Source organism: Lutra lutra, chromosome 4 (genome assembly GCF_902655055.1).
Source record: "Lutra lutra chromosome 4, mLutLut1.2, whole genome shotgun sequence".
Taxonomy (NCBI): domain Eukaryota; kingdom Metazoa; phylum Chordata; class Mammalia; order Carnivora; family Mustelidae; genus Lutra; species Lutra lutra.
This window is the reverse complement of record NC_062281.1, coordinates 157243810-157268973: the sequence shown is the minus strand read 5'-3', so window position 1 is coordinate 157268973 and position 25164 is coordinate 157243810. Positions and strand designations below refer to the sequence as shown.

Here is a 25164-nt window from a genome sequence, read left to right as displayed (position 1 = left end):
ATAAAGAGTGATTGCATAGAAACTTCTTGCTGAAAATGTATCTTCTGAATTCTTGTTATAAATGCCAATGTACTTGACTTTAAGATCACAATGCCCATTTCTGTATTTTTGTTGTTTAAAGTGGCTTTTGAGATAAAAATATTGTTGTTATAGATATATACTATTAGATGGAATCATATTGGGAAAAGACTGAAAGACAACTCCTTTAGCAAGAAACTGTCAATCACATTAACTGAAAAGAACATACATAGATAGCCTGGTCCCATGTCTACCTTTTTTTCCCCTACAAAAACACTCCTGTTTCAGAGCTTGACAAGGCCATCTACAAAGAGCCAGCAATACCCTATTACACTACTGCCCCTCTGAAATGGGAATCTTGGTGATGATTAAGCTGGTAGATGAACCACAAACAAAATCAAGTCTTCAATCTGAAAAAAACAGAAAACATTAAGCATTGCCTGAGGCCTGGTGGTAAACCTATGCGATGCACTTTTTAATTACAAAAGGTAAAATTGCACTTACATCTCGGGCTTTCACATAGAAGGCCTCTTGAAAAGCAGCTTCTAATGAGCCAATAAAAAATACAGGATGGCAGTCACCATATCTATAGGAAAAATTATATCTATTAATTTAAATACATTTCAAATTTACTTCAAAGTTTCATAAGTCTAATCACCATCTTTAAATAAATGTTGGGACTGCTGTCTCTTAACTATAGACCAAACATTAAAACATTTCTTTAAAGGCTTGGTAATGCACTTCATTAGTTCTTAGAATTCTTCTTGGCCTTTAGTGATAATATTAGAATACAGGAATTTTAAGTACATCTAGCAAATGGATTAAATAAGTGCTACAAAACCATGCCATTTATAAGCAGCAATTCCTGGTCCATCCACTTCATAAGAGTTTCCTTAGAGTAACCCTTAACTTTCCATTTTATTAGTTCATTATTCTGGAAGTCTAACAGAGAGGGAAAAAAAATTGTATTTTGCAAAGTTTCCAAATTATTACATTAGAAAACAGAACTAAAGAGAAATATCATTTACATGAAAATTTAGGGCTAAATATTTAAATCCTTTTTACTTAAATACTTTCTAAGAATCTCAAAAGCATATAAACATTTTATATTAGACTCTTAAAAGAAGAAATGTTGATAGTTTCAAAACAAAAATTAAAAGAAAAATGCGCTTATATTAAAAATTTAAAATTATTTTTAAATTTTATATTATTTTAAAGGATATTTTGTTTTTCTAGGATATACCAAAAATTAGTATCCTATAACCTACAGACTTTTTGCGAATACAGTCAATATATTAATTAGTGACCCATTTATTTTGCTTCTGTAAAGATACAGAGGTAAGATGGTAAAGTGGCATAAATAGCTTACTAGTTATCTGACATTGAATAGGATGTGTTAAACTATAAGGACTAAATAAACTGATAAAAATATCCTTCGAATATTGTATAGAGAAATTAAAGACAATTTATGACTAAAATTGCTCCAGAAAAATCACAGTATCATTAAAAGAACATCAATTTTATATAGTTAATGTCCTAACCCTACCTTGAAGAAAACTCTGCTGTAAATTGTAATAAGGCATCTCCTTCATTTTCTGCGTTTTCTGGCACTAAAAAACAAACAAAAGAAAAAACAAAAACAAAAAAAAACAAAACAAATAGACACAAAAAACAAACCACATAACATCTAATCCCACATATAAGAAATATATTTAATCAATAAAGAGGAAATAAAATTAAATTTTAGCTTCTGTGATATATTTGAGGAGACATTTTAAATTGACATACATTAGAAGATTTCATCAAACCTTAAAAAGAACCTTGAAAAAATTCCAAGCTCATAAATTTTGGAAAGCAACTGACACAAACCTGCTAATAAGCATTTCAAGTATGTGCCAGTCATCAATTAGGATTTCAGTGTTTTCTTAAATGACATCTTGTGAATAAATTTATAAAAGGATCTCAAGTTATTTAAAAATCTCATTATAAGGAAGATGGTTAATTTTAAGTAAATATCACATCTATTGCTGCCCAACGGAGTTTCCTAACTTCACGGAGTAAATGAGCCATTTAAGGATTTATTTTAAGAGTAATTTTGCATATAGTACTTCCTGTGATTCTACAGTATATATCTTGTAAAGTTAAAGAGAAGGAGATGGCACATTTAGTTTACTTTTTTTTCCTTCCAAAGGTGGTACCAGTGAATGGAAAAATAATATAACTATTCTTAAAACTCGTATCTCCACTAAGATGCTGAAACAAGTACAGTCACAGAAAATATAGCTATTTGTTTATAAACCTTTAGGTTTAAAGTAAAGAGAAAGACTCATAACTAATATATATGTGAAACATAAGTTATACATTCCCTTGCATTTTTAATGAATTTTGCTAAAGCTCTGAGAATTGATAATCTTAATAAAATCAAAACTCAAGAGGCTCTGGTTCTAATGAATATTGTGCCTGCTAGCTGTATGTTCTCTCTCCAAACCTGGAAAGTTAATAAGAGATTTTTAAGTTCATTGTTCTTTATAAGTTTCTGCAGGAGGAAGTAGAATTATAGTGCTGGCCCAAAGAACTATTAATACTCACTCATTGGAGATTTTCTCAGGGCAGATGATGCCATGCCGAATACTTCTCCATCATCCACCCCAAATTCAGAAGCATCTTCAAAGTCATCTCCATCACTATCACTAACCATATGAACATCGGTGCTTTGCTATTTAAGAAAAGTGCTGATTAGTTTTATATGAACTTTAGGAATCAAATTCTAAAATATAAGTTATCTAATCACAACAGGACATTAGTATTATAGTAGTTTTATTAAATAAGAAGCCATTTGCTAGAGTAAAGCTTAATATTTTTCATTATAAGGCTAACATATATTCCTTTTCTTTTCTTTTCTTTCCTTTTCTTTATTTACTTGATAGAGATCACATGTAGGCAGAGAGGCAGGTCGGGGGTGGGGAAAAGCAGGCTCCCTGCTTAGGAGAGAGCCCAATGTGGGGCTCGATCCCAGGATGCTGGGATCATGACCTGAGTCGAAGGCAGAGGTTTAATCCACTGAGCCACCCAGGTGCTCCAAGGCTTACATATATTCCTAAACTTGCCGTGATACGGCTAGTTTGGCTAAAGATTGGAACCTGAGGGAAAATGAAGGATGCATACAACTCATACAACTGTTTTATCCACAGAACATAGTACACAATTCAGTGCTTAATAAATATTTGCTCAGTGGGACACCTGGGTGGCTCAGTTGGTTAAGCCGCTCCTTGCCCTGCAGGGAGCCTGCTTCTCTCTGCCTCTGCCTACCACTCTGCCTGCTTATGTGTGCTCTCTCTCTCTCTCTCTCTGACAAATAAATAAAAAATCTTTAAAAATAAATAAATAAATAAATATTTGCTCAGTAAATGACGAGAGGGATATAATCAGGTTCAAAGACAAAGCAAGCTATATGTGTCTTTTAAAAAGCTCACAGTAATCTCTATTTCAAACTTGCCACTTCCTTACTGCAATGGTTCTCAAATTTTTCATTACTGGACTATGGTATACTATCCTCAGTGTTATTGGAGATAACATGAAATACAGTATATAAAAGCTCTTTGTAAAGTGCAGGCTATTAAATATGAGATATGCTTCTAGTCAATAAACATCTATTGAGAATTTACTACATGCTGGGCACTGATAACACGCTCCGTTTATTTTGTTTTCAGCAGTATCAGTTGAGATTTAAAGTATTACAATTAAAAACATCAGATTCAAAATATGAACTAGGATGCTAATCTCTAGGTAAGAATGGAATCTCAAAAATACTGAGATCTAAAACATCCAAACTGTGAATACTGACAAATATTTATGCCTTTGGATGAAAAGGGAGTCTCAGCAAGGTACCTGGCTAAATGCCTATCTGTACTATGTTCAATAAACAAAGTCTACAAAGATTATTTAATATATGAAATTTCCATTTTTTAAAATTTGGCACTATGTACTTAAGCTATGAAAATGGGGAAACTATTTGATTCTGGTCTACGCAAAAGAACCTAACTTAGAGATAAGTATTTTCCAGAAAAGCATTAAGAGAAACTTAGAATCAAAGACTCATAAATCTTGATTAGAGGGATGTTAGAGGTTAGCTAGTCATAAAAATCATAGATTTTAAACATCTTCTTATCAATCGTTTCACACTTCTTTCCACAGGGTTACCTCTCTCCCCTGGCCCAAGCCAAAATATTATGTAAAATTACAGTGCATACAATAGACAAAAGTAAGAACACTCTGGTTGATGCGGGGAGAGGCCAATGGGAAGTCTAATGCTCCTCCTAGGCTTGGCCTTTTCTTGCTTATATCCCTTTGATAGTTGGGTTACCTCTGAAGGATCTTAGGTCACTGGAACAATTTTTAAAACTACTGATAGAGCAAGTCTAACAGCTTCAAATGAAGAAGCCAAGATATTTACTCTATTTGACTCAGCCTAGCATTTCCTCCTTGGGCATAACCAAACACCAATGCCCAGAATTGTAACATTTTCCCCCTTATCCAAAAGAAAGTCTTCCCCATAGTTTGAATAGAGAAGATAATGAACAAATACTTACTGGATGAGTAAAAATGAATGGTCCTTGTCCTAAGCAGTCTATCTGCTATTCTGACTGCACCACTATTTCTTACAGACACCTTGGTTCTGCTTGCAATCCTAATCTTACTTTAGTGTTTTGCTTTGTAGGGTAAAGATCTTCTAGTTTCAGCAGTTCAACAGCTAAAAATTCAAAAACCGGAACACCTGGGTGGCTCGGACGGTTAAGTGTCTGCCTTCAGCTCAGGTCATAATCCCAGGGTCCTGGGATCGAGTCCCACATCGGCCTCCATGCTCAGCAGAGAGTATGCTTCTCTATCTGCCTGCCATTCCTCCAGCTTGTGCTCTCTATGTCTCTCTCTCTCTTTGACAAATAATAAATAAAATCTTTAAAAAATTTCAAAAACCCTTTCTCATTTCAAAGTAGTAAGGGAGCCTCCTCTACAAAACAACACATCTATAGGCCCACTACTGTGCTTGAATTCCCTCTGTGTTTCAGGCACGCAAATATCTAGAGCATGAAGTTCTCTGAACTTTGAGACTCTGATTTCTTAAACAGGTGAAGGTGCAGGATCTAAAAGGTACACTACATACTCTTATAGGATGCTAAGCCAGGTTCAGAGGCTAGTAGAAAGAAACAAAGGTCCAGTATGATGAACTTTGTCACATTCTCTATCAGCTAAGCTATCATCTCAGCCTTCACTTCGTCTTGCCTAACATTCACCCTTCCCTTTAAGAGGCATCGGGTTTTAGGGTTTTAGGGTTGGAGGACACAGAGATGAAAAAGAATTGTTCTATATATCATCTTTTTTTCTCACTCCTTTTACCTTACTCCCCTACATCTAAACTCCTTCTCCTAATCCAGTTTTTAATCAAATAAGAGCCCCTTTCCATAACAACAGAACTTTATATATATCATAGTAAGATAGTGATTTTAATCTTGTGCCTATGTAACTGACTCATTATTCATTTTGTCTTCACAAAGTGTACAGTTCCCAAATCTCTTCAGACCCAGAGAGCAAAATCCTACAACAACATCTTCAAAGGGAGTTATCTAAAAAGCCAATTTTGGTTGGAAAAGTATATTTCAAATATGAATTATTGAAGTATCTGCAAGAATGAGCTACTTAATTATGTATAAGGACTCCCAATCTCTTCACATTTTCTTATCAGCCATCTAACAGGTTAGGAAAAGCTTTTTCTAAAAAAATGAGATAAACAATCTTTTTTTCATTAATGTTTGCAGATGAGAATACATAATCTCTTGGCTCAGCCATGGCAGACTTAAAACTCTTTGAATTCAGAGAAGTTATTTACTCAGAATTTGAAAAACAGCTAAAAAAATTCATGATTCTATTTTGGCTGTTCATCGGCATTCATTTATTCCCATTATCATTTAACAAACATTTACAAACCCCTAGTAAAGGCCACACTACCTAGACCTGTGTGAAAGATACAGTCTATATTCTCTTAAGGAATACTATATAATATATACAGATAATTATAATATCAAGGGTTAAGTGTTATGACAGGTAAGTTCAGAAGAGAACATTAAATGAACGGGGAATGGGAAAAATCAGAGCAAACTTCCTAGAGGAGAAAGAACCAAACCATTTGACACAAAATTTAGACTCTACATATACTCAGCACTAAGGCAAGCTTGTAACTGAAGCAGATGTTCTTTCCACCAACTACTTATATCAAATCAACAGGTTAAAAGCTAGGGATACAGAGATAGATAAAACATGGGTTCAGGCCTTCCAGAAATTCCCATTCCAAAGGAAGACATAAAAATATAGTTATTTGAATAGTCAAAAGGAAAGGGTCATAAAAATCACAATCTATCAGTTCATTTGGGACAGTTTCAAAGAACAGCAGGTCCCTCAGTGATTAGAATGAACAGTTTTGGCTTGGATTGGCAATGATCATTAATATGGGTAAGGAAACAGGTTTCTGGGGAGATATGGTAATTTCAATTTTTTACAGAGTGAATATGGGCATGCAGATGGAAATGTTCAGAAGTAACCTGATTACTATTTAGCTTGTCTGCCTGAGGTAAAATACCACATAGTTATAGTAGGACCATAGCAGACAAGCTAAATACTTGTCTCACCAAGTTTTAAAAAACTGAAATACAAATTTTTGGCAATTATCTGTGTTCAATTTCATTTTATTAGGTATAAGATGCTTTATGCAAAGACTTTGCTTTGTTCACATCCATATTGTGACTCCTACATCAATACCAGGCATAGAGGGGCATGTAATCAGAACTTATCAAATGAATACTGAATGAATATTTTCTGTCACTTAAACCAAAACCTAGGTATCATTCTTTTTTTTTAGTAATATTTTTTAAATTTCTTTTCAGCATAACAGTATTCATTGTTTTTTGCACCACACCCAGTGCTCCATGTATACATGGCCCTCCCTAATACCCACCAACCTAGTTCCCCCAACCCCCAAACGCCCCCCCCCTTTAAGACCCTCAGGTATCATTCTTATCTCTTCCTTTTCTCTCCTCCCATAGATCCTATCAGTAACCAGTTCTAATTCAGGATCTCATTATCCTTTAACTGTGCTATTACAATAGACTCATATCTGATTTTTCTGCCTCCAGTCTTCCTTCCCTTACATCTACCTTCCGCACAGCAGCAAAGTACTCTTCTCTAAAATGTTATTTGGGGGAAAGAAAATCATTTGTCACTTAAAAGCCTTCTATGGCTGCCCAGAGTTCAAGTTCCCAACTTGACCTGTAGACCCATTCACCTTCACCTCACTCTTATCTTTGTCTCTCACTTTATTTTGCATGAACACCACCAAACTGTGCTCATCTCTGTGCATACACTACATCAGATCATGCAGTTTCCTTTGAATGAAATACTATTTCCATGTTTCTTCATTTGGCTGACTGGGCCTCATTCTTTATAATTTGATTTGGATATAAATTTCTATAGTCTTTCTTTCTCTTCCTCTCCCAACTTGTTCCTCTTCCTTCTTCCCCTCTCCTTCTTCTTTTTTAAGAAATACTCACTCACCAATATTTATTTTGTGGCTGGTATATGCCAGGTACTACACTAGATGTTAGGGCTACAGAAGTGTGTAAGGCAAACACAGCTTTTGCTTGCCAACATTCTTGAGTGTTATGCCTTCAACCCCCACAATTGTGCCCTAGTATCTTGTGCTTGCTTAATTTTAACATCATATAATATGAAATTACCAGTTTATATCCATCTGACTAGCACATAGTGAGCATTCAATAAATGTTTCCTTAAGTTACTAACTAGCATCTACTACACTGGAAGGTTTTTTTGTTTTGTTTTGTTTTAATCTTGGGGCACTCCCCTCTCTTCCACAATCAACTGAGGACTGGACAATTCTCAAGAAGTCTGGGTCAATGGGCCTCTATCTTGTCCCATTCAAGCAGCTGCAGAAAGGAGAGGAAGGTATTAGCTAGGTACTCATATATAGAAAGATCATTAAAAGAGGGCTCAGGAGCAAGGGAAGGCTGGGGAGGAAAGAAAAATGGTGAATTATCATTAAAAAAAAATACTTGCAGGACCAGAAGGAGGATGTAAGAAAAAGAATTCCCCTAGCTAGAGGACACATAACTATAATCCATAAAATTCAAAGCTTAAATTTAACTACTAGTCTTACATATCTTCTTCCTAACTCAAGGTTTCAATCAATAGAAAAATGGTAATTGTCCTGAAACATGAAATCATGTAGGAAAAGGGTTAGAAGCAGAAAAAAGAGAAGCAGAACCACTGGGTGGAAGATACAAGGACAGAGGTTCCAATTAATTAAAGAAGATATCAAGAGACAGAGCTGCTCAACAATAGAACTGGTTGCCTGTTACTGGAGATAAAACATAGGTATATTTTGAGGGGATATTTTGAGTGAGCTCTTTTAGCATACAGACTGTGATCCTAATGATGAGCACCTAGAAGATATCAAATGTTTAAATGAATGAGGGATGAATGGATAGAAGAGGGGAAATCAAATTTTAAAAATCCCTTCCAGCTGTATAATTCTATGGCAGCATAAAAGCCCAAGTCACAGTTGCCCATTTCTCACTAGCCCCTTAAAAAGGTGATATTTACAGTTAGCCAGGGAAGGAAAAATAATGGTTTCATCACAAATAATCACATTTTAAGATATTCCCAAGACTGCAGCTCTTTCAGTTTAGCAAAGCCACCTAATTCTACTCTACCTTCTTCTCTAACCTAAACAGTATGCCAGCCTCATAAACACTATTTCTTACTGTATGGGATTGACTTATTTTTGCTGAAGGGACCACCCAAATAACACTTATAATGGTGAAAGTGAGAGAAGGAAATAAAATGAAGTGAAATGGGGATCTATCATCTTTCAGAGCAAAGAAATAAAAATTTTGGGTGAAGCTACCACATTTTAATGCAGTAGATTTATTCATTATAGGGTTGAAGCACAACCTACTTTAGCATTAGAAACACACGCACAAGAAAGAAACAGTTTAGTAAATTATTTCTGGTAATTTCTGCCAAGCAGTGAAACTCAATATCATGTTTTCTTTCAAGATGATTAGTGAGATAAAATGCTGAATAAAATGGTGTGGGCTCTTTAAAGGAAACTAACATTTTTAGAGGCCTAAGAAAACAGTACAGTAATATTTGTAGCAGGGGGAAAACCCTTTATTCTTTGTGGATTTCTAAAAAAAAAAAATGTTAAAAACCGGAATTGCGAATTATCATTTTCACAGGATGACCATGGACTAGAATGGAACTTATGCAGTCCCATTTCCCTTTCACATATTTAAGTGATATAAATGCATTTCAGAGGATAGCTGGAGAGGTCCTGTGGCAGCTTCTGCAGTGAGTGTCCAAAATACAGTCAGTTTAAATAAAAATTCACAACCATATTTTGTATAGACTGTAAATGGAAAAAGGTTTTACTGGACTGAAAACACTGAGCTAAATAATGTTTTCCTGTGCTATTTAGTTATGACCCTGTCACATACACTTTTTAAGTCACGGTGATGAGTTTTCTTTAGCACATAGTAGGAGCTCCATAAATGCTTTTTAACAGATAAATTGTTATGTCCAAGCTATCTTTCCCATTACCTTATAATCAACGTCATAGTTGGACTCAGAGTGCTATTTGTAGCCATGGAAAAGATACTGCCTTTTAACATTGTTCAGACCCACAAAGATACACACAGGTACATCCTATACACAAACATATTCAATCTTATCTGCCCCTCTTCTCTGCTTCTATAGTATTCTATGCTCTATCACTGCTTTTATTACATTTTGCCATTATTATTAGTTTATTAATCTATCTCCTTTGACTCTGAGCACCTTGGTATGGATATATTGGTATCCATCTTTGTTACATAGTATCAACCACAATACCTGGATCCTAGAAGGTGCTCCACCTCAATGAGTTAAAGGACCTTCAGGATCAGTCTTAATAAATGTACTCAATTATATAGTTGGCAATGAAGAAAATCCTTTGTCAACCTGTCAATTCTAAGTAAAACTCATTTCAAACAATCCAACTGAATTCTGTCTGATGAAACATGAAACTTATAGACCAAGGAGGAGCACATTAGCAATAAACTCGCATGAAAAGTTTCTGCCTTCAGGTATTACTGAGATTTTATTCACGCTACATTTACTTCACCTATTCACTGCTGGGGCAGATAAAAAAGAATAGGAAGTGGGCAGGTAGGTGGAGGACAGGCCTCCTATTCACCAAAAAGCTTGGCAAAAAAGCTTACCTCTTCGGACTGCTCTTGGGTCTGTGCAGGTGAAGATCTTCTGCCCACTGTAAGTCGATGGCAGGGATAGGATAGCCCTGATTCAGCAAGACACATCTAAAAAAGGAAGAATCCATCATTCATAAACAAAATGAGGCAATGTCTCACAAAAGCTCCTTTAGATATTTTCTAGATTTCTTTTTTTAAAGATTTTATTTGAGAGAGAAAGAAGAGAGCTCACACACTCGCACATGAGCAGGGGGAGGGGCAGAAGGAGAGGGAGAAGCAGACTCCCCACTGAGCAGGGAGCCAGCCTGATGCAGGGCTCTATCCCAGGACCCATGGATCATGACCTGAGCCGAAGGCAGACACTTAATGGACTGAGCCACTGAGGTGCCCCAATATTTTCTAGATTTCTGAAGTTAGATTAGAAAGCTCACTCTGGGGCGCCTGGGTGGCTCAGTGGGTTAAGCTGCTGCCTTCGGCTCAGGTCATAATCTCAGGGTCCTGGGATGGAGCCCCGCATCGGGCTGTCTGCTCAGCGGGGAGCCTGCTTCCTCTTCTCTCTCTGCCTGCCTCTCTGCCTGCTTGTGATCTCTCTCTGTCAAATAAATGAATAAAACCTAAAAAAAAAAAAAAAAAAAAAAAAAAAAAAGAAAGCTCACTCTAATAGCCCCAGTATTATGTTAACCAGTAAGGCTTTGAAAACTTGAAATTTTTCTGTATATGGCATGTTATAATAGTCAAGGTTATTATTATCATTATCATTATTATTAATATTATTATTTTGGCTTAACTGAAATTTATTTTCTCACAGTCCTAGAGGTTTAAAGTCTGAGATCAAGATGTCAGCAGAGTGATGCCTGTGTGGCTCACTCAGTTAAGTACCTGCCTTCGACTCAGGTCACGATCCCAGGGTCCTGGGATAGAGTCCCACTGTGGGCTCCTGCTCAGTGGGGAGCCTGCTTCTCCCTCTGCCCCTTCCTTCTCTTCCTGCCTGGGCTTCCTCTCTCTCTCCCTCTCTGACAAATAGATAAATAAATCTTCTAAAAAACCAAAAAGATGTCAGCAAGGTTGGTTTCTTTTTTTCCCCCTCTAATCTATTTTTTTCTTTTATTAATTTTTTTTGAAAAAGATTTTATTTGAGAGAGAGCTAGAGAATGAAGAGGAATGGGGGGAGGGGCAAAGGGAGAGGCAGACTAGATTCCTGAGATCATTACCTGAGCTGAAGGCAGACAGTTTACCAACTGAGCCACCCAGGCACCCCTCTTTTATTAAGTTTTAATTTGTATTTATTTTTTCTAGTTAGAAATATTTTATTTAAATGTGCCAAATAAAAACCCACATTTTCAGACCACAGGATGTTAATACATTCACATTATTGCTGTGAATTTAGAGTTATAATCCAGATCCATTTTGACTGGATGACAGAAATAACCTTCCTAAGTTATGCTTTATAGACATCACAAATCCCTTATAATAATGTAAATGAAATAACTTTTCCCTAAAAGGTGAACTTGAGAACTTCACTCTTTCAGGACTTGCACTTCTTTGCGGACTTCCTAATGGGGAATGAATTCTCTTTGGAGGTGGTGATGAGTTTTCTTTAGCACATAGTAGACTCTGGCTGCTTCCTGTATGTAGTGAAACAGACCTGAATCTTGACCTTGACCTTGACCTTGGCCTCGACAGGGATCTTGATCCTTTTGTAGAACCAGACCTAGATCTTCTGTGTGAAGGTGATGTTGAAAGAGACACAGATCTTGATGGCTGAGGAAATGCTGATCTTGACTCCTTTGTCTGCTCCTGCTACATAAGCAAGAATATCACCTACCTCTGGATCTTAAATGTGATCTAGACTGTGACCTGCTTCTCCTCTATTGGCTGTAACAATGAAAATCATAAGCATAATGTCCCTTTTCACCACACTCATAGCATTTATCACTGGGATCAAAGGAACGTTGGGCAGGTATTCTATCAAAACTAGGTCTCCAAAGCATGCCTGTTGATTATTCAACTCTCATTCAGGAACCACAAATCACTCTCCCATCCAGCCATGTCTAGGATCTTCAAATTCCACAAAGGCAAATCCTGGAGATTTTTCACAGTCCACGGTTCTGAAGGGACTATAATAACTGAAAGCTCTTTCTAACTCTCCTCTGCTGACACTGGTTCCCAGATTACCAACATACATTTTGGTATTCTCCTCCATGCCACCTGTAAGGTGATATGATGCCTGGTCTGGTTGCAGTGCCCAGGGAGTGAATAATAAAAAGCTGTAACAGCGACTTAGTCGTCAAAGGTCCCAGTGGTCTTAAGTTTTTATTTTAATTCCAGCACAGTCAACATACACAGTTATATTAGTTTTAGGTATACAACACAGTGATTCAACAATTCCTTTATCACCCAGTGCTTATTACAATAAGTGCACTCCTTAATCCCCATCACCTATTTCACCCATCATCCCCCTTCCCTCCGATAACCATTCAGTTTGTTCTCTATCATTAAGAGTCTGTTTCTTGGTTTGTCTATTTTTTCTTCTTAGGTTCATTTGTTTCTTAAATTGCACATATGAGTGAAATCATATAGCATGTCTTTCTCTGCCTGACTTATTTCACTTAGCATTATACTTTGTAGCTCCTTCCATGTCAGTGCAAATGTCAAGATTTCATTCCTTTTTATGGTGAAATAATAGTTCACTGTATATATATGCCACCTCTTCCTTATTCATTCATCAATCGACAGATACTTTGACTGCTTCCATAATTTGGCTATTGTAAATAATGCTGATAAACATTGGGGTGCATGTATCCCTTTGAATTAGTACTTTTGTATTATTTGGGTAAATACCCAGTAGGGCAATTGCTGGATCCTAGGGTAGTTCTATTTTCAACTTTTAGGAGAAACTTCATATTGTTTTCCAGACTAGCTGTACCAGTTTGCATTCCTACCAACAGAGTAAGAGGGTTCCCCTTTCTCCACATCCTCACCAATTCTTGTTTCTTGTGTTTTGATATTAGCTATTCTGACAGGTGTGAGATGATAACTCATTTTGGTTTTCATTTGAGTTTCCCTGATGATGAGTGATGTTGAGAATCTTTTCATGTGTCTATTGGCGATTTATATATGTTCATGTCTTCTGCCCATTTTTTAATTGGATTATTTGGTTTTGAGGTGTTGAGTTGTTTTAAGTTCTTTATATATTTTGGGTACGAACACTTTATTGGATATGTCATTTGCAAATATCTTCTCCTCTTCAGTAGGTTGTCTTTTAATTTTGTTGGTTATTTTCTTTGCTGTGCAGAAGCTTTTTATTTTGATGTAGTCCCAAAATTATTTTTAGTCAAGGTCATTTTTCATAAGACAAAAGAGTAGTGTTCCAGGAAACTGTAACAGGCCTAAAATAAAGCTAATCATATATATATATCTCCACTTCCCCACCCACCACCAGTGTCTCTGTTACTTTTCTAATTAGAATTAATACTTCAGTTTACTAATTCCCAGGGAAGCACTCTATAAATCTCTTTTGAAAGGTACCCTGGAATAGTGTTTGCTGAAGCCATTAAAAAGAAGTTTCTACAGATGGTAACAATGTCATTATGTTTTAATCATATTAAACCACAATATCAGATTGTTATAGCTGAGGAATCTACAATATATGTAAAGCACCTCGCACAGTCCTTGGCACACAAATGGTTAACTCAGTTAATTTTTATTACCATTATGATATATTACCCAAAGAATCTGCCTAGTTTACCCAACACAATTAAAGCCAAATACATTTACTCCTACTGAAGTTTTTAGTGGGTCAGATATTAAATAACTAATTTGAGGTTTAAATTAAATTTGGGAAAATATGAGCGAATATGAATACACATCACTTTGGTCAATCTAGAGGAATTAAAACAATATTAAATAGACCAAAGAGGGTGTTTTTCTTTGGTGTTCATGAAATGACACATTTGTCTATTTAGTGTAATGATGATATCATGTTTCTTTCATTATTTTAAAAATAAAATATGGTCTCCATTAGCACAGTGAAAACACTTTTGGTAACTTTTGGGGAAGTGTGAATTAAACTGATACACAAGGAAACCCAAATATCTGTAAATTCATAGAGACCAACCAAGGACAAAACAGTGGGTTGGTCATAACTACAATTCGAACATGTGTTATAATCAAGCTAATTATCTGAAGACAAATATTGGAATGAAAAAGGCAAATGTCACATGATTACACACGTATTTTCAATCACGTGAGGTGTGTACTCTCATGTAGATTATACTGATAAAGATCATTTGTATTCGATTATTTTTTCTTTAGTCTGGTTAGAGTTTTTGAAATTTTTTTTAACTTGGGGTATAAACTTTGCCACTTTATTCATTTTATTTTATTTATGTTTTAAAGTAATCTCTATGTCCAATGTGGGGTTCGAACTCACTACGCTGCAATCAAGAGTCCCATGCTCTACTGACTGAGCCAGCCAGGTGCCCCCTAGTTAGAGGTTTTGTTAGTTTGTTTTGGCATCTAGATGTTTTTGGCATTGTCTCTTACAAATGCTAGAAAACCTGATTAATAATAATAGTTTTTAAAAGCAAAACTATATAATTCTGTCATCCTATTCATCATATTCATCAACATTTGTTACAACTGGCTCGATTGCTTTTATTTTTGTACAAACAAAAGCAAAGCTAATTTGGATAAGAAGCACAGGCTAAATTTCTTGTCACATTACTTTCACAATATTTTTCATTAAAAAAAGTCCTCCTCCCCCACCCTAAAATCCTCTGATAATGAAACAATAATGATGTAAATGTCACTGACAATAAGAAGCAGTGTAGTATAATGGAAAGACTTGGACCAGGAGCCAGAAAAATCTCAATTCAATTATTTCCCAGCCTCCTGCACTTGGGGAAGTCATTTCTCTATTATATGCCAGAATTTTCCATTTATTGAGGTGAATAATCCCTGCCTTAACTACCTCAACAGACTTGTTTTTTAGTGTTATGTTAGTCACCATACAATACATCATTAGTTTCTGATGTAGTGTTCCAAGATTCATTGTTTACATATAACACACCGTGCTCCGTGTAATACTTGCCCTCCCTAATACCCCCACCAGGTTCACCCACCCCCACACCCCTCCTCTCTAAAACCCTCAGTTTGTTTCTCAGAGTCCACAGTCTCATGGTTTGTCTGTCTTCGATTTCCCCCCCTTCACTTTCCCTTTCCTTCTCTTAATGTCCTCCATGTTATTCCTTATGTTTCACAAGTAAGTGAAACCATATGATAACTGACTTTCTCTGCTTGAATTATTTCACTCAGCATAATCTCCTCCAGTCCCATCCATGTTGATGCAAAAGTTGGGTATTCATCCTTTCTGATGGCTGAGTAATATTCCACTGTATGATATGGGCCATATCTTCTTTATCCACTCCTCAACTGACTTTTGAAAGGGTTATATGTATTAAGGTAAGTAAAAGCTGGCTTTTGAACCTACTGAATGGACAGAAGACCTGTTATCTTTTCAATGATCATTATTTTTAGGACCTGGAGAAAAGAAACGATTATTAGATTCTACTGTAACTACTTTTGCCTAATCGCCTAATCATGTTAAATTAAAAGACATACTTTAGGAGAAGCTGGAAGAAAGTGTTCATTAAAAGTACACAGTACTTAGCATAATCTCCTCCAGTCCCATCCAAGTTGATGCAAAATTGGGTATTCATCCTTTCTGATGGCTGAGCAATAGTGAAATAAGTCAAACAGAGAAAGTCAATTATCATATGGTTTCACTTATTTGTGGAACATAAGGAATAACATGGAGGAAATTAGGAAAAGGGAAACATGAAGGGGGAGAAATCGGAGGGAGAAATGAACCACAAGAGACTATGGACTCTGGGAAACAAACAGCGTTTTAGAAGGGAGGTGGACGGGGGGATGGGTTAGGAATTTCTGAGTTACTATATGCCCAGTGTGGATTAAATAGAAGTCTGTCCTAAAGGAACATATAAACAAGTTAGAAAGTTAAAAAGATGCACATAGGAACAGGCACAGAAAAAGGAATACAAGGGAATAAAGATGGGGCAGTCTCTGTGGGGCTAGCAACCCCTTGGAAGGGACAATAGTTATTCAGACAGTGATTTCACGAATTTAGGGCTGAAATAAATGTTTGATAGGACTCATAACCTAAATTCACATAAAAGATGTGAAGTCAGAAGGCTGAGGTTCTAGGCTGGCTGAATCACTCGATTGTCCCACGACTGTGGACAAAATCACTTAGAATTTCTGTATTTATTATTTATTATTTAGAGGGGGAATAGTGTAAAAGAACCTGTTCTTAATTCACAAAATAGGGTAATACAATTTGTCCTCTCTCACAGAGTTGGTATGAAGATCCAATGAAATTGAGATAATGTATGTGAAACCAAATGGTTATATAATTGTAAAGGATCGATACTACTATCATTGAGGTATTTATTTTGTAAGGAACTGGAAAAAAAAAAGATTAGGGCTGGTTTGTTTGACTTTATAGTTGAAGGTGGTTACCTTAAAAAATTTAAATTTGCATACATTATGTTAGTTAATTAACCTATACATAATGGTAATCTCTCAATCACAAGACTGCTTTAACCTAATATAATGAAGAACAGTGACTCATTTGGAAATCTATTTCAAGGCTTTATTCAGTTTTTTTCCCGGCCATGTTAGACTGTAATTCTCTGATTTCTATGATCGCAGATGCAGAGATTCAAAACAGACTCACAAATTCAAAATGAAATCAAGTCAAAATTCCTTTACTATTTAATACTATACCTTTAAATAAATAAAGCACATCTGAGAGTATAATCTTCTGAATGCCTAGGAATGGAGAAAGGTTGGGGTAAAAGAAATTTCATGCCTAAAAATCTCACTGGCCATTATATATATTAAATGGGTCTTAGGATTAATTAAACTATTATATATATATATATATAATATTTATAATATTTAATTTATATACATATATAAATAAATGGGTTATGTTGTTGAAAGGCATGGGATATATAGATATCTATCTATCTATCTATCTATCTATATTTATTTATTTATTTACAAAAACTTTCTTTTCTTAAAGGGTAATTTTAGGTTTACAACAAAATTGAGAAGAAAGAACAGAGATTTCTCCTATACTCCCTGTCCCCAACAGGCATAATCTCTCCCATTATCAACATCACTCACCAGAATGGTGTTTTTTACTATGGATAAACCTACGTGGACACATCATAATTACTCAAAGTCCATAGTTTACATTAGGGTTCACTCTTCGTGTTGCACATTTTAAGGTTTAATGGCATTTATCCACTGTAAAATATCATACAGAGTTATTTTCACCACTCTAAAAATCTTCTGTGCTCTAACTATTCATCTCCACCTCCCCTCACTGCCCTTGGCAACCACTGATCTTTTTGTCTCCACATTGTGTCTTTCCCAGAATGTCATTCTAAATTGGTCTCTTTCAATTAGTAATATGCATTTAAAGTTCATCCATGTCTTTTCATGGCTTATCTCATTTCCTCTTAGTATTGAATGATATTCCCTTGTCTGGATGTATCAGTTTGTTTATCCATTTGCCTACTGAAGGATGTCTTGGTTGCTTTCAGGTTATGGTAATTATGAATAAAGTTGCTAAAAATATCTTTGTGTAGGGTACTGTATAGAACTAAATTTACAACTCCTTTGGGTGAATAGCAAGAAGCATAATTGCTATATCATATGGTAAGAGTATGTCTAGTTTTCTAAGAAACCACCAAATTGTATTCCAAAATGGCTGTAACATTTTGCATCCCTACCAATAGTGAATGAGAGTTCCTATTGCTCCACATCGTCACCAGCATTTGGTGATGTCAGTGGTCTGGAATTTGGTCATTTAATAGGTGTTTTTCATGTGTTTGTTTTTTTAAGTGAGAGGTAGGGGCAGAGGAAGAGGGAGAGAATTGTTTTTGAAGATTTCATTTATCGAGAGAGAGAGAGAGAGAGAGAGAGAAAGCACTCGCGAGCGCACAAGCAGAGGGAGGGGCAGAGGCAGAGAGAGGGACAAGGAGACTTCCTGCTAAGCAGGGAGCCTGATGTGAGGCTTGGTCTCAGGACCCTGAGATCATGACCTGAGCCAAAATCAGATGCTTAAGTGACTGAGCGATTCAGGCACCCTGGGAGAGAGAGAGAATCTTAACTAGGCTCTTGTCCAGCATGGAGTCTGATGCTGGGCTTGCATCTCACAACCCTGAGATCATGACCTGAGCCAAAATCAAGAGTTGGATGCTTAACATACTGAGCCACCTAGGCATACCTTAATAGGTAGTTTTTAAGTTTGCATTTCCCTGATGACATATGATGTGGAACATCTTTTCATATGCTTATTTGCCATCTGTATATCTTTTTTGGTAAGATGTCTATTAAGGTCTTTGGCTCATTTTTAAATTGGGTTGTTCATTTTCTTGTTGAGTTTTAAGGGTTTCTCATATATTTTAAAGATTTTTTTTTAATTTTTTTTTATTTGACAGACAAAGATCACAAGTAGGCAGAGAGGCAGGCATGGGGGCAGAGGAACGAAGCAGGGTCCCCACCGAGCAGGGAGCCTGATGCAGGGCTCGATCCCAGGACCCTAAGATCATGACCTGAGCCAAAGGCAAAGGCTTTAACCCACTGAGCCACCCAGGTGCCCCATGAGTTTCTCATATATTTTAGATAAAGATCCCTTCTCAGATGTATCTTTTGTAGATCTTTTCTACCAGTTTGTGGCTTATCTTCTGATTCTCTTGAAAGCAAGGACTTCTAAAGTCTTGAGTGTCTTGAGTTTGAATTCACTTCGGGTAGTTATTATTCTATTATTTACGCCAATCAGTATTTCATATCTCAAACCTCAGCTTCTTCTATAAAAATGGTAACGTTTCCTTTTCTAAAAGGCTTTCTGTAAGATGGCTTTAATAAGAACAGATTTGTCAAATAGTATATATCCAATTAGTAAATACTCCTAAGGCCTATTTGAAGTTTTGGGGTTTTTTTTCTTATAGAAAGAATTTGGTATTATCTTAGGAACATATTAACTATGCCAATGATTTCTAAAATGTGGTTTAGAGACACAGGTTTTTTGAGATCCTTTTAGGGGTTCCGCAAGGTCAAAATCGTTTTCATAATAATACATAGATGGCATTTGATTTTCTCACTGTTTTTACACTGACAGTGGAAAAGCAATAACGGTGGGCAAAACTGCCATATTGGTACCTTAGCACAAATCAAGGTAGTGACATCAAACTTTGTGAAAGTCTCCACTGCCATGTACTCACTGTAAAAATGCCAGTTTAACTTAAGAATGTTCCTGTTAAATCAGAAAAAAATATTACTTTTAATTAAACTTGACTCTCGAGTACACCTCTTCTAATATTCTCTATGTAACAAATGGGAAGTATGCATAAAACTCCTGTTGCATGAAGAAGTATGATGATTATGCCAAGGAAAAAGCACTTGTGTAATTGTTTGACTTATGTGCTGAACAAACTACTTTTTTCATAGAACACTATTATTACTGAAATTACTGGAAGGCAAACTATGGTTATTTGGTTGGTATTAAGTATTTGACAGGATTTTCTTCCAAAATGAATTAAGCAAGGCTGTTCCTTTAAGGAACAGGTCTGGAAGTATTAACTGCCCATGACAAAATTTGAGTTTTCAAGTAAAAAAATCTCAGAAAACTTATCAGCCACCAGAAATGTCACAGATTCCTAATGCTTAAAGATTTTCCTTTCCCCCCTTTTTTTTTTTAAAGATTTTGTTTTGTTTTGTTTGTTTTTTGAAGATTCTATTCGTTTGAGAGAGAGAGAGAGAGACAACAAGAGAGGGAACACAAGCAGGGGGAGTGGGAGAGGGAGAAGCAGGTTTCCTGCACGGAGCCCAACATAAGGTTCAATCCCAGGACCCCAGGATCATTACATTACCTGAGCTGAAGACAGATGCTTAATGACTGAGCCACCCAGGCACCCCTAAAGATCTTGTTTTCAAGTAATCTCTACACCCAACATGGGACTGAACCCATAATCCTGAGATCAAGAGTCACATGCTCCACCAACTGAACCAGCCAGGTGCCCCTTTAAAGACTTTTCTGATGAGATCGGTGGTACTATTAACAGGTTATTTCTTATACATATATTATATAATGGAATAGGTCAATGTTAGAAAATCTGTGTAACTCAGAGGACCAATACTCTCCAAGTGAACAATGAACGCATGATGTTATAAAATTACGTACTGGTAAAGGATCTAATTAAAGTGGAGGACAGACCAATGGATCTTACTGTAACAAAGTACAAAAAGTATATTGATATGGCTGCAGAATCCAGAGTAAAACTAATATTTGAAGAACCATCACTTTGAGTTCTGGTTTATCAAAGAAGAATAACCACAGTCATCTGAAAAAACTATTAAAATACTCCTCCCTGAGAGCAACCCACATGAATGACCTCTCAGATCCCTTCTAGCTCTCATAGACTATGATCTTAATGCATTACTAAGAAGATTCAGTTCAGTGGCCTGCAGGATCCTTGCCCTGTGTGTGATACACTTAGTAACACAAACTAAAAATTATAAAACTATAGCTTCACTATTTGTATATTTTTAAAATGATTTTACTTATTTATTTGAAGACCGAGATAGCACACACGCAAGAGTGGGGGAGGGGGCAGAGGGAGAAACACACTCTCCGCTAAGCAGGGAGCCCAACGCAGGGCTTGATCCCAGGGATCCTGGGATCATGACCTGAGCTGAAGGCAGATGCTTAACTCACTGAGCCACCCAGGTGCCCCATATATCTCTTAAAAATTAGTTTGTAAAATACAATTGCCTTGTATTTTAAAAATATTGATATTAATTTAAAAATATTAAGTATATTGATATAATTGATATTAAAATTAATAAAACATAAAATATTAATATAAGAAAAAATTTAAACCATATTTCAAGCATGTCACTAGTATAATTAGTTCCATCTAGGTTTGGGAGTCTTACTGGGCATCAGTGTTGAATACAATCATTGCAGTGCAATGAAGATACACACACACATATCACTGAGTATTACTTTACTGAGGTATAACTGACCTATAATAAATTATACACATTTTGAAATATATAATTTGATATGGTTTGGAATATATGTACAAATACCATGAAATCACTTAGTAATTTTAAAAATATTTTAATAATAATTATTATTGTGAACTTAATATATACTGGTATTATGTGTGTGCTTTATATGCATTACTCCACTTAATGGTCACAATAATCCCACTTGATAGGTATTATTATAATCCCCATTTTAAAGATAAGGATACTGAGCCTTACATAGATTAAGAAGCTCGCCCAAGGTCACATAGCCGCTAAATAGCGAGCCAAAACTCAAACTCAGAAAGATTTATCTCTGAGGCATTTACAAATAATTCAATCAAACAACTATTAAGGCTCTACTATATATTGTCCGAGAGACTGATAAACAATAATTACATTCTTTGGCTTAATCAAAATAGTTATTCCTGGATACCATCAATTTGTCAGGTACTATATCTTAAGTGCTAAATATATGTCTACCATATATGACAATCCTGCAAATTAGAGATAAATATTATTGCATAGGTCACAAAACAGCCTTGGAGGGGTAGAATAACTTGTCTAAGATTAATTAACTACTAAGTGGCAAAACAGATTTTATTCCAAAAGCCATGGAGTTTTAACTATGTCACACATTTCTGACTAACCCACAACTTTTTATGAATAAGAAGCCCTAAAGATAACTCCTGGATCACCCCTTTAAAATTTTCAGATGCTCACTGTTCAGTCAGACAGATTAAAGTATTTAGAAGCCAAACTGAATCATGAAGCTAAAGTTTCATTTACTGCCAACCAGAGTGCAAATCAAAAAAAGCTTATTTATTCACAATCCAAGCTTTTTTTTTTTTTAAATCACTTATGTGCTAGAGGTGTCACAGAGCTTTAATTTGTGGCAGGTTGAAGCAAGCTTATTAAGAATGTTAGTTACCAAGTGCACATCCACTTGTCTGGGCTAGCCCACTGCCACATTCTTGTAGCAGGGTTAAATAGCAGTTTAGTCACCTCATTAAAAAGAAAAAAAGCACACTGTTAAAAAGGAAGTGACTAATACTACTCTGGAACCAATGGAATGGAATATTATAAGACATGTGGAGGTCAAGATCAATTATCTACAAAACTCCTGTGTAAACAGCTCAAAAACTGTGTTCTTTTCCTGGCCTTGCTGTATTAGAGCTCTCAACTGATTTGGCAGGTTGGTAAGGTTTAATGAAATAAATACCAACAGTAGCAAATTCTGAGGCTTTCTTCTGTGTACAAAAATAAGAATGCTATCATGCAAGCAAGCCGAGTTGAAAGAAACAGGGATGGCTGCTGTAGATGGCTTCGTTTTATACTCATGTGGTATTAGAGTTGTAAGAATCTTTGGATTCATCAATTGCTGATATCCCAACAGGGAGACCACAGATTTTTTTTTTTTTTTTTTTTTAAGAAGGCACCACACCCAGCATGGAACTCAATGAAGGGCTTGAACTCACATGAGATCCAAGAGTTGGATGCTTAACCAACTGAGCCACCCAAGCGCCCTAGAGACCACAGATCTTTAAGTCTTAGATGAAGTTAAGTGCTGCCGGCATACTATCTCCATCAAGCATCCTTTGCTCCATTCAAAGCTAGTAATGGGGCTCTCCTGAGAGTTTACTGCCAGCCTACTCTTAAGCATCTTCCTTCAGTAGCCCCATCATCTCTAATAGATTCCAAATGAAAGGTAGTTTCTTCTCACAAGAAGATCTAGTCTAATACTACTATTTAAGATATAGAGAGGTAAAGTTGTTTGCCCCAAGTCACAGCTTAATGATAGCATAAGCATGTTTTCTTGACTCTTAACCTATTCTTCAAAGATGTTATAGCTAGTTGCAAAGTACTATATTTTGTTTTAATTATCCCAAATTTCTAAAACAAATTTTTTAGGAAATTTATATGAAAATAATTTAAAATGCTCCTGACTTGTTTTTTTTGTTTGTTTCTTTTACTCTAACAGACACAGGAAAAGATGTTCGACATGATTAATCATCAGAGAAAAGCAAATCAAAACCACAATGAGATACCATCTCACACCAGTCAGAATGGCTGGTATCAAAAAGACAAAAAATAACAAGTGTTAGCAAGGAAGTGGAGAAAAGGGAATGCTTGTGCATTGTTGATGGGAATGTAAATGTAAATTGGTACAGCTACTATGGAAAACACAACAAACAAACAAATAAACCAAACACCTAAAAACAGAAATGCCTTATGAGCCACCTCTGGGTATTTACCCAAAGAGAATGAAGACACTAATTTGAAAAGATATAGGTACCCCAATATTTATTGCACCATTATTTATAATAGCTAAGATATGGAAGCTACCTAAGTGTTCCTCAATAGGTGCATGGAAAAAGGAGATGTGGTAAACATATATACAACGGAATATTAGTTATAAAATAAAATGAAATCTTGCCATTTGCAACATGAATGGGCTTAGAGGGTATTACATTAAATGAAATAAATGAGATGGACAAAGACAAATACCAAATGATTTCACTTATACATGGAATCTCAGAAACAAAACAAAGGAACAAACAACAACAACAACAAACAGATTCATAAATACAGAGAATAAAAGGAGGGGAGTAGGGGGATGGCTGAAATAGGTGAAGAGGATAAAGAGAAACCTCAGTTATAAAATAAATAAATCACAAGGATGAAAAGTACAGCATGGGGAATATAGTCAATAATACTGTAATAACTTTGTATGGTGACAGACAGTAACTACACTTACGGTGAGTATTTTGTAATGTATATAATTGTACACCTGAAACTAATATAACATTAAATGTCAACTATACTTCAATTAAAAATTTTTAAAAAAGAAAACAATAATAATTTGAGACGGATCTCTGAGGAAATGATTGTCAAAATAAATAGCATTTCCTAATGCAGTGGTATGCAGAAATGCCTTAGCGAAGCAACGTATTTGTGGCATTCTTGGATAACCACACTCTCAATTGTAAGCTACATAAGCTGGGCACCTTGGGTCCTCAGTGAACATTTGCAGAGGACAATTTTCAATTAAAAAAAAAACAATTGCATTCTAATACTTTTAATTTATTTATTTGGTTCCACCTAGCCAATAGTTAGTGTCATATGTGAATATTCCCAAGATGTGAACTGTAGCTTTGACAAGTTGTAAATTCTAAATAACATACTTAAATTGCCTTTTTGAACAAAGAATAAATTTATTAAAAGTTTTGAAAATATTTTTAAGATTATGTTGGGATTCTTGAAAACAAGGAGAATCACCTGATGATACTTTTCTACATTATAACTGCCCACCTTCATACTTCCTGCACTGGTCCAACATTATCCAGCATTCTATCAAAGAGAGGTTGCTCAACACAAAAAAGTTTTCTTTTTTTAAAGACTTCTATTAAAAAAAAAAAAATTAAAACTGAGGGTTGAGGGGCGCCTGGGTGGCTCAGTGGGTTGAGCCGCTGCCTTCGGCTCAGGTCATGATCCCAGGTCCTGGGTTCGAGCCCCACATCGGGCTTTCTGCTCGGCGGGAAGCCTGCTTCCTCCTCTCTCTCTCTGCCTGCCTCTCTGCCTACTTGTGATTTCTCTCTGTCAAATAAATAAATAAAATCTTTAAAAAAAAAAAAACAAAAAAAAAAAAACAAAAAAAAAAAACTGAGGGTTGATAGGGGGAGGGGGGTTGGGGGGGTGGGGTTATGGA

The 25164-nt window shown here is 35.8% G+C and overlaps 1 protein-coding gene and 1 pseudogene across 1 annotated transcript in view; both read right to left on the bottom strand.

Annotated features, from left to right (window-relative positions):
- The window catches only part of FAF1 (Fas associated factor 1), a 478510-nt gene that overhangs the window by 153734 nt on the left and 299612 nt on the right, over positions 1–25164 (bottom strand). The window contains exons 9-12 of the mRNA XM_047728777.1: positions 10344–10439; positions 2608–2734; positions 1565–1628; positions 523–604 (exon numbers count right to left, since the gene is read on the bottom strand). Of these exons, the coding sequence (XP_047584733.1) occupies positions 523–604; positions 1565–1628; positions 2608–2734; positions 10344–10439 (369 nt within the window). The remainder of the gene's footprint in view (positions 1–522; positions 605–1564; positions 1629–2607; positions 2735–10343; positions 10440–25164) is intronic.
- Positions 11721–12534, bottom strand: LOC125099150 (serine/arginine-rich splicing factor 7-like; annotated as a pseudogene).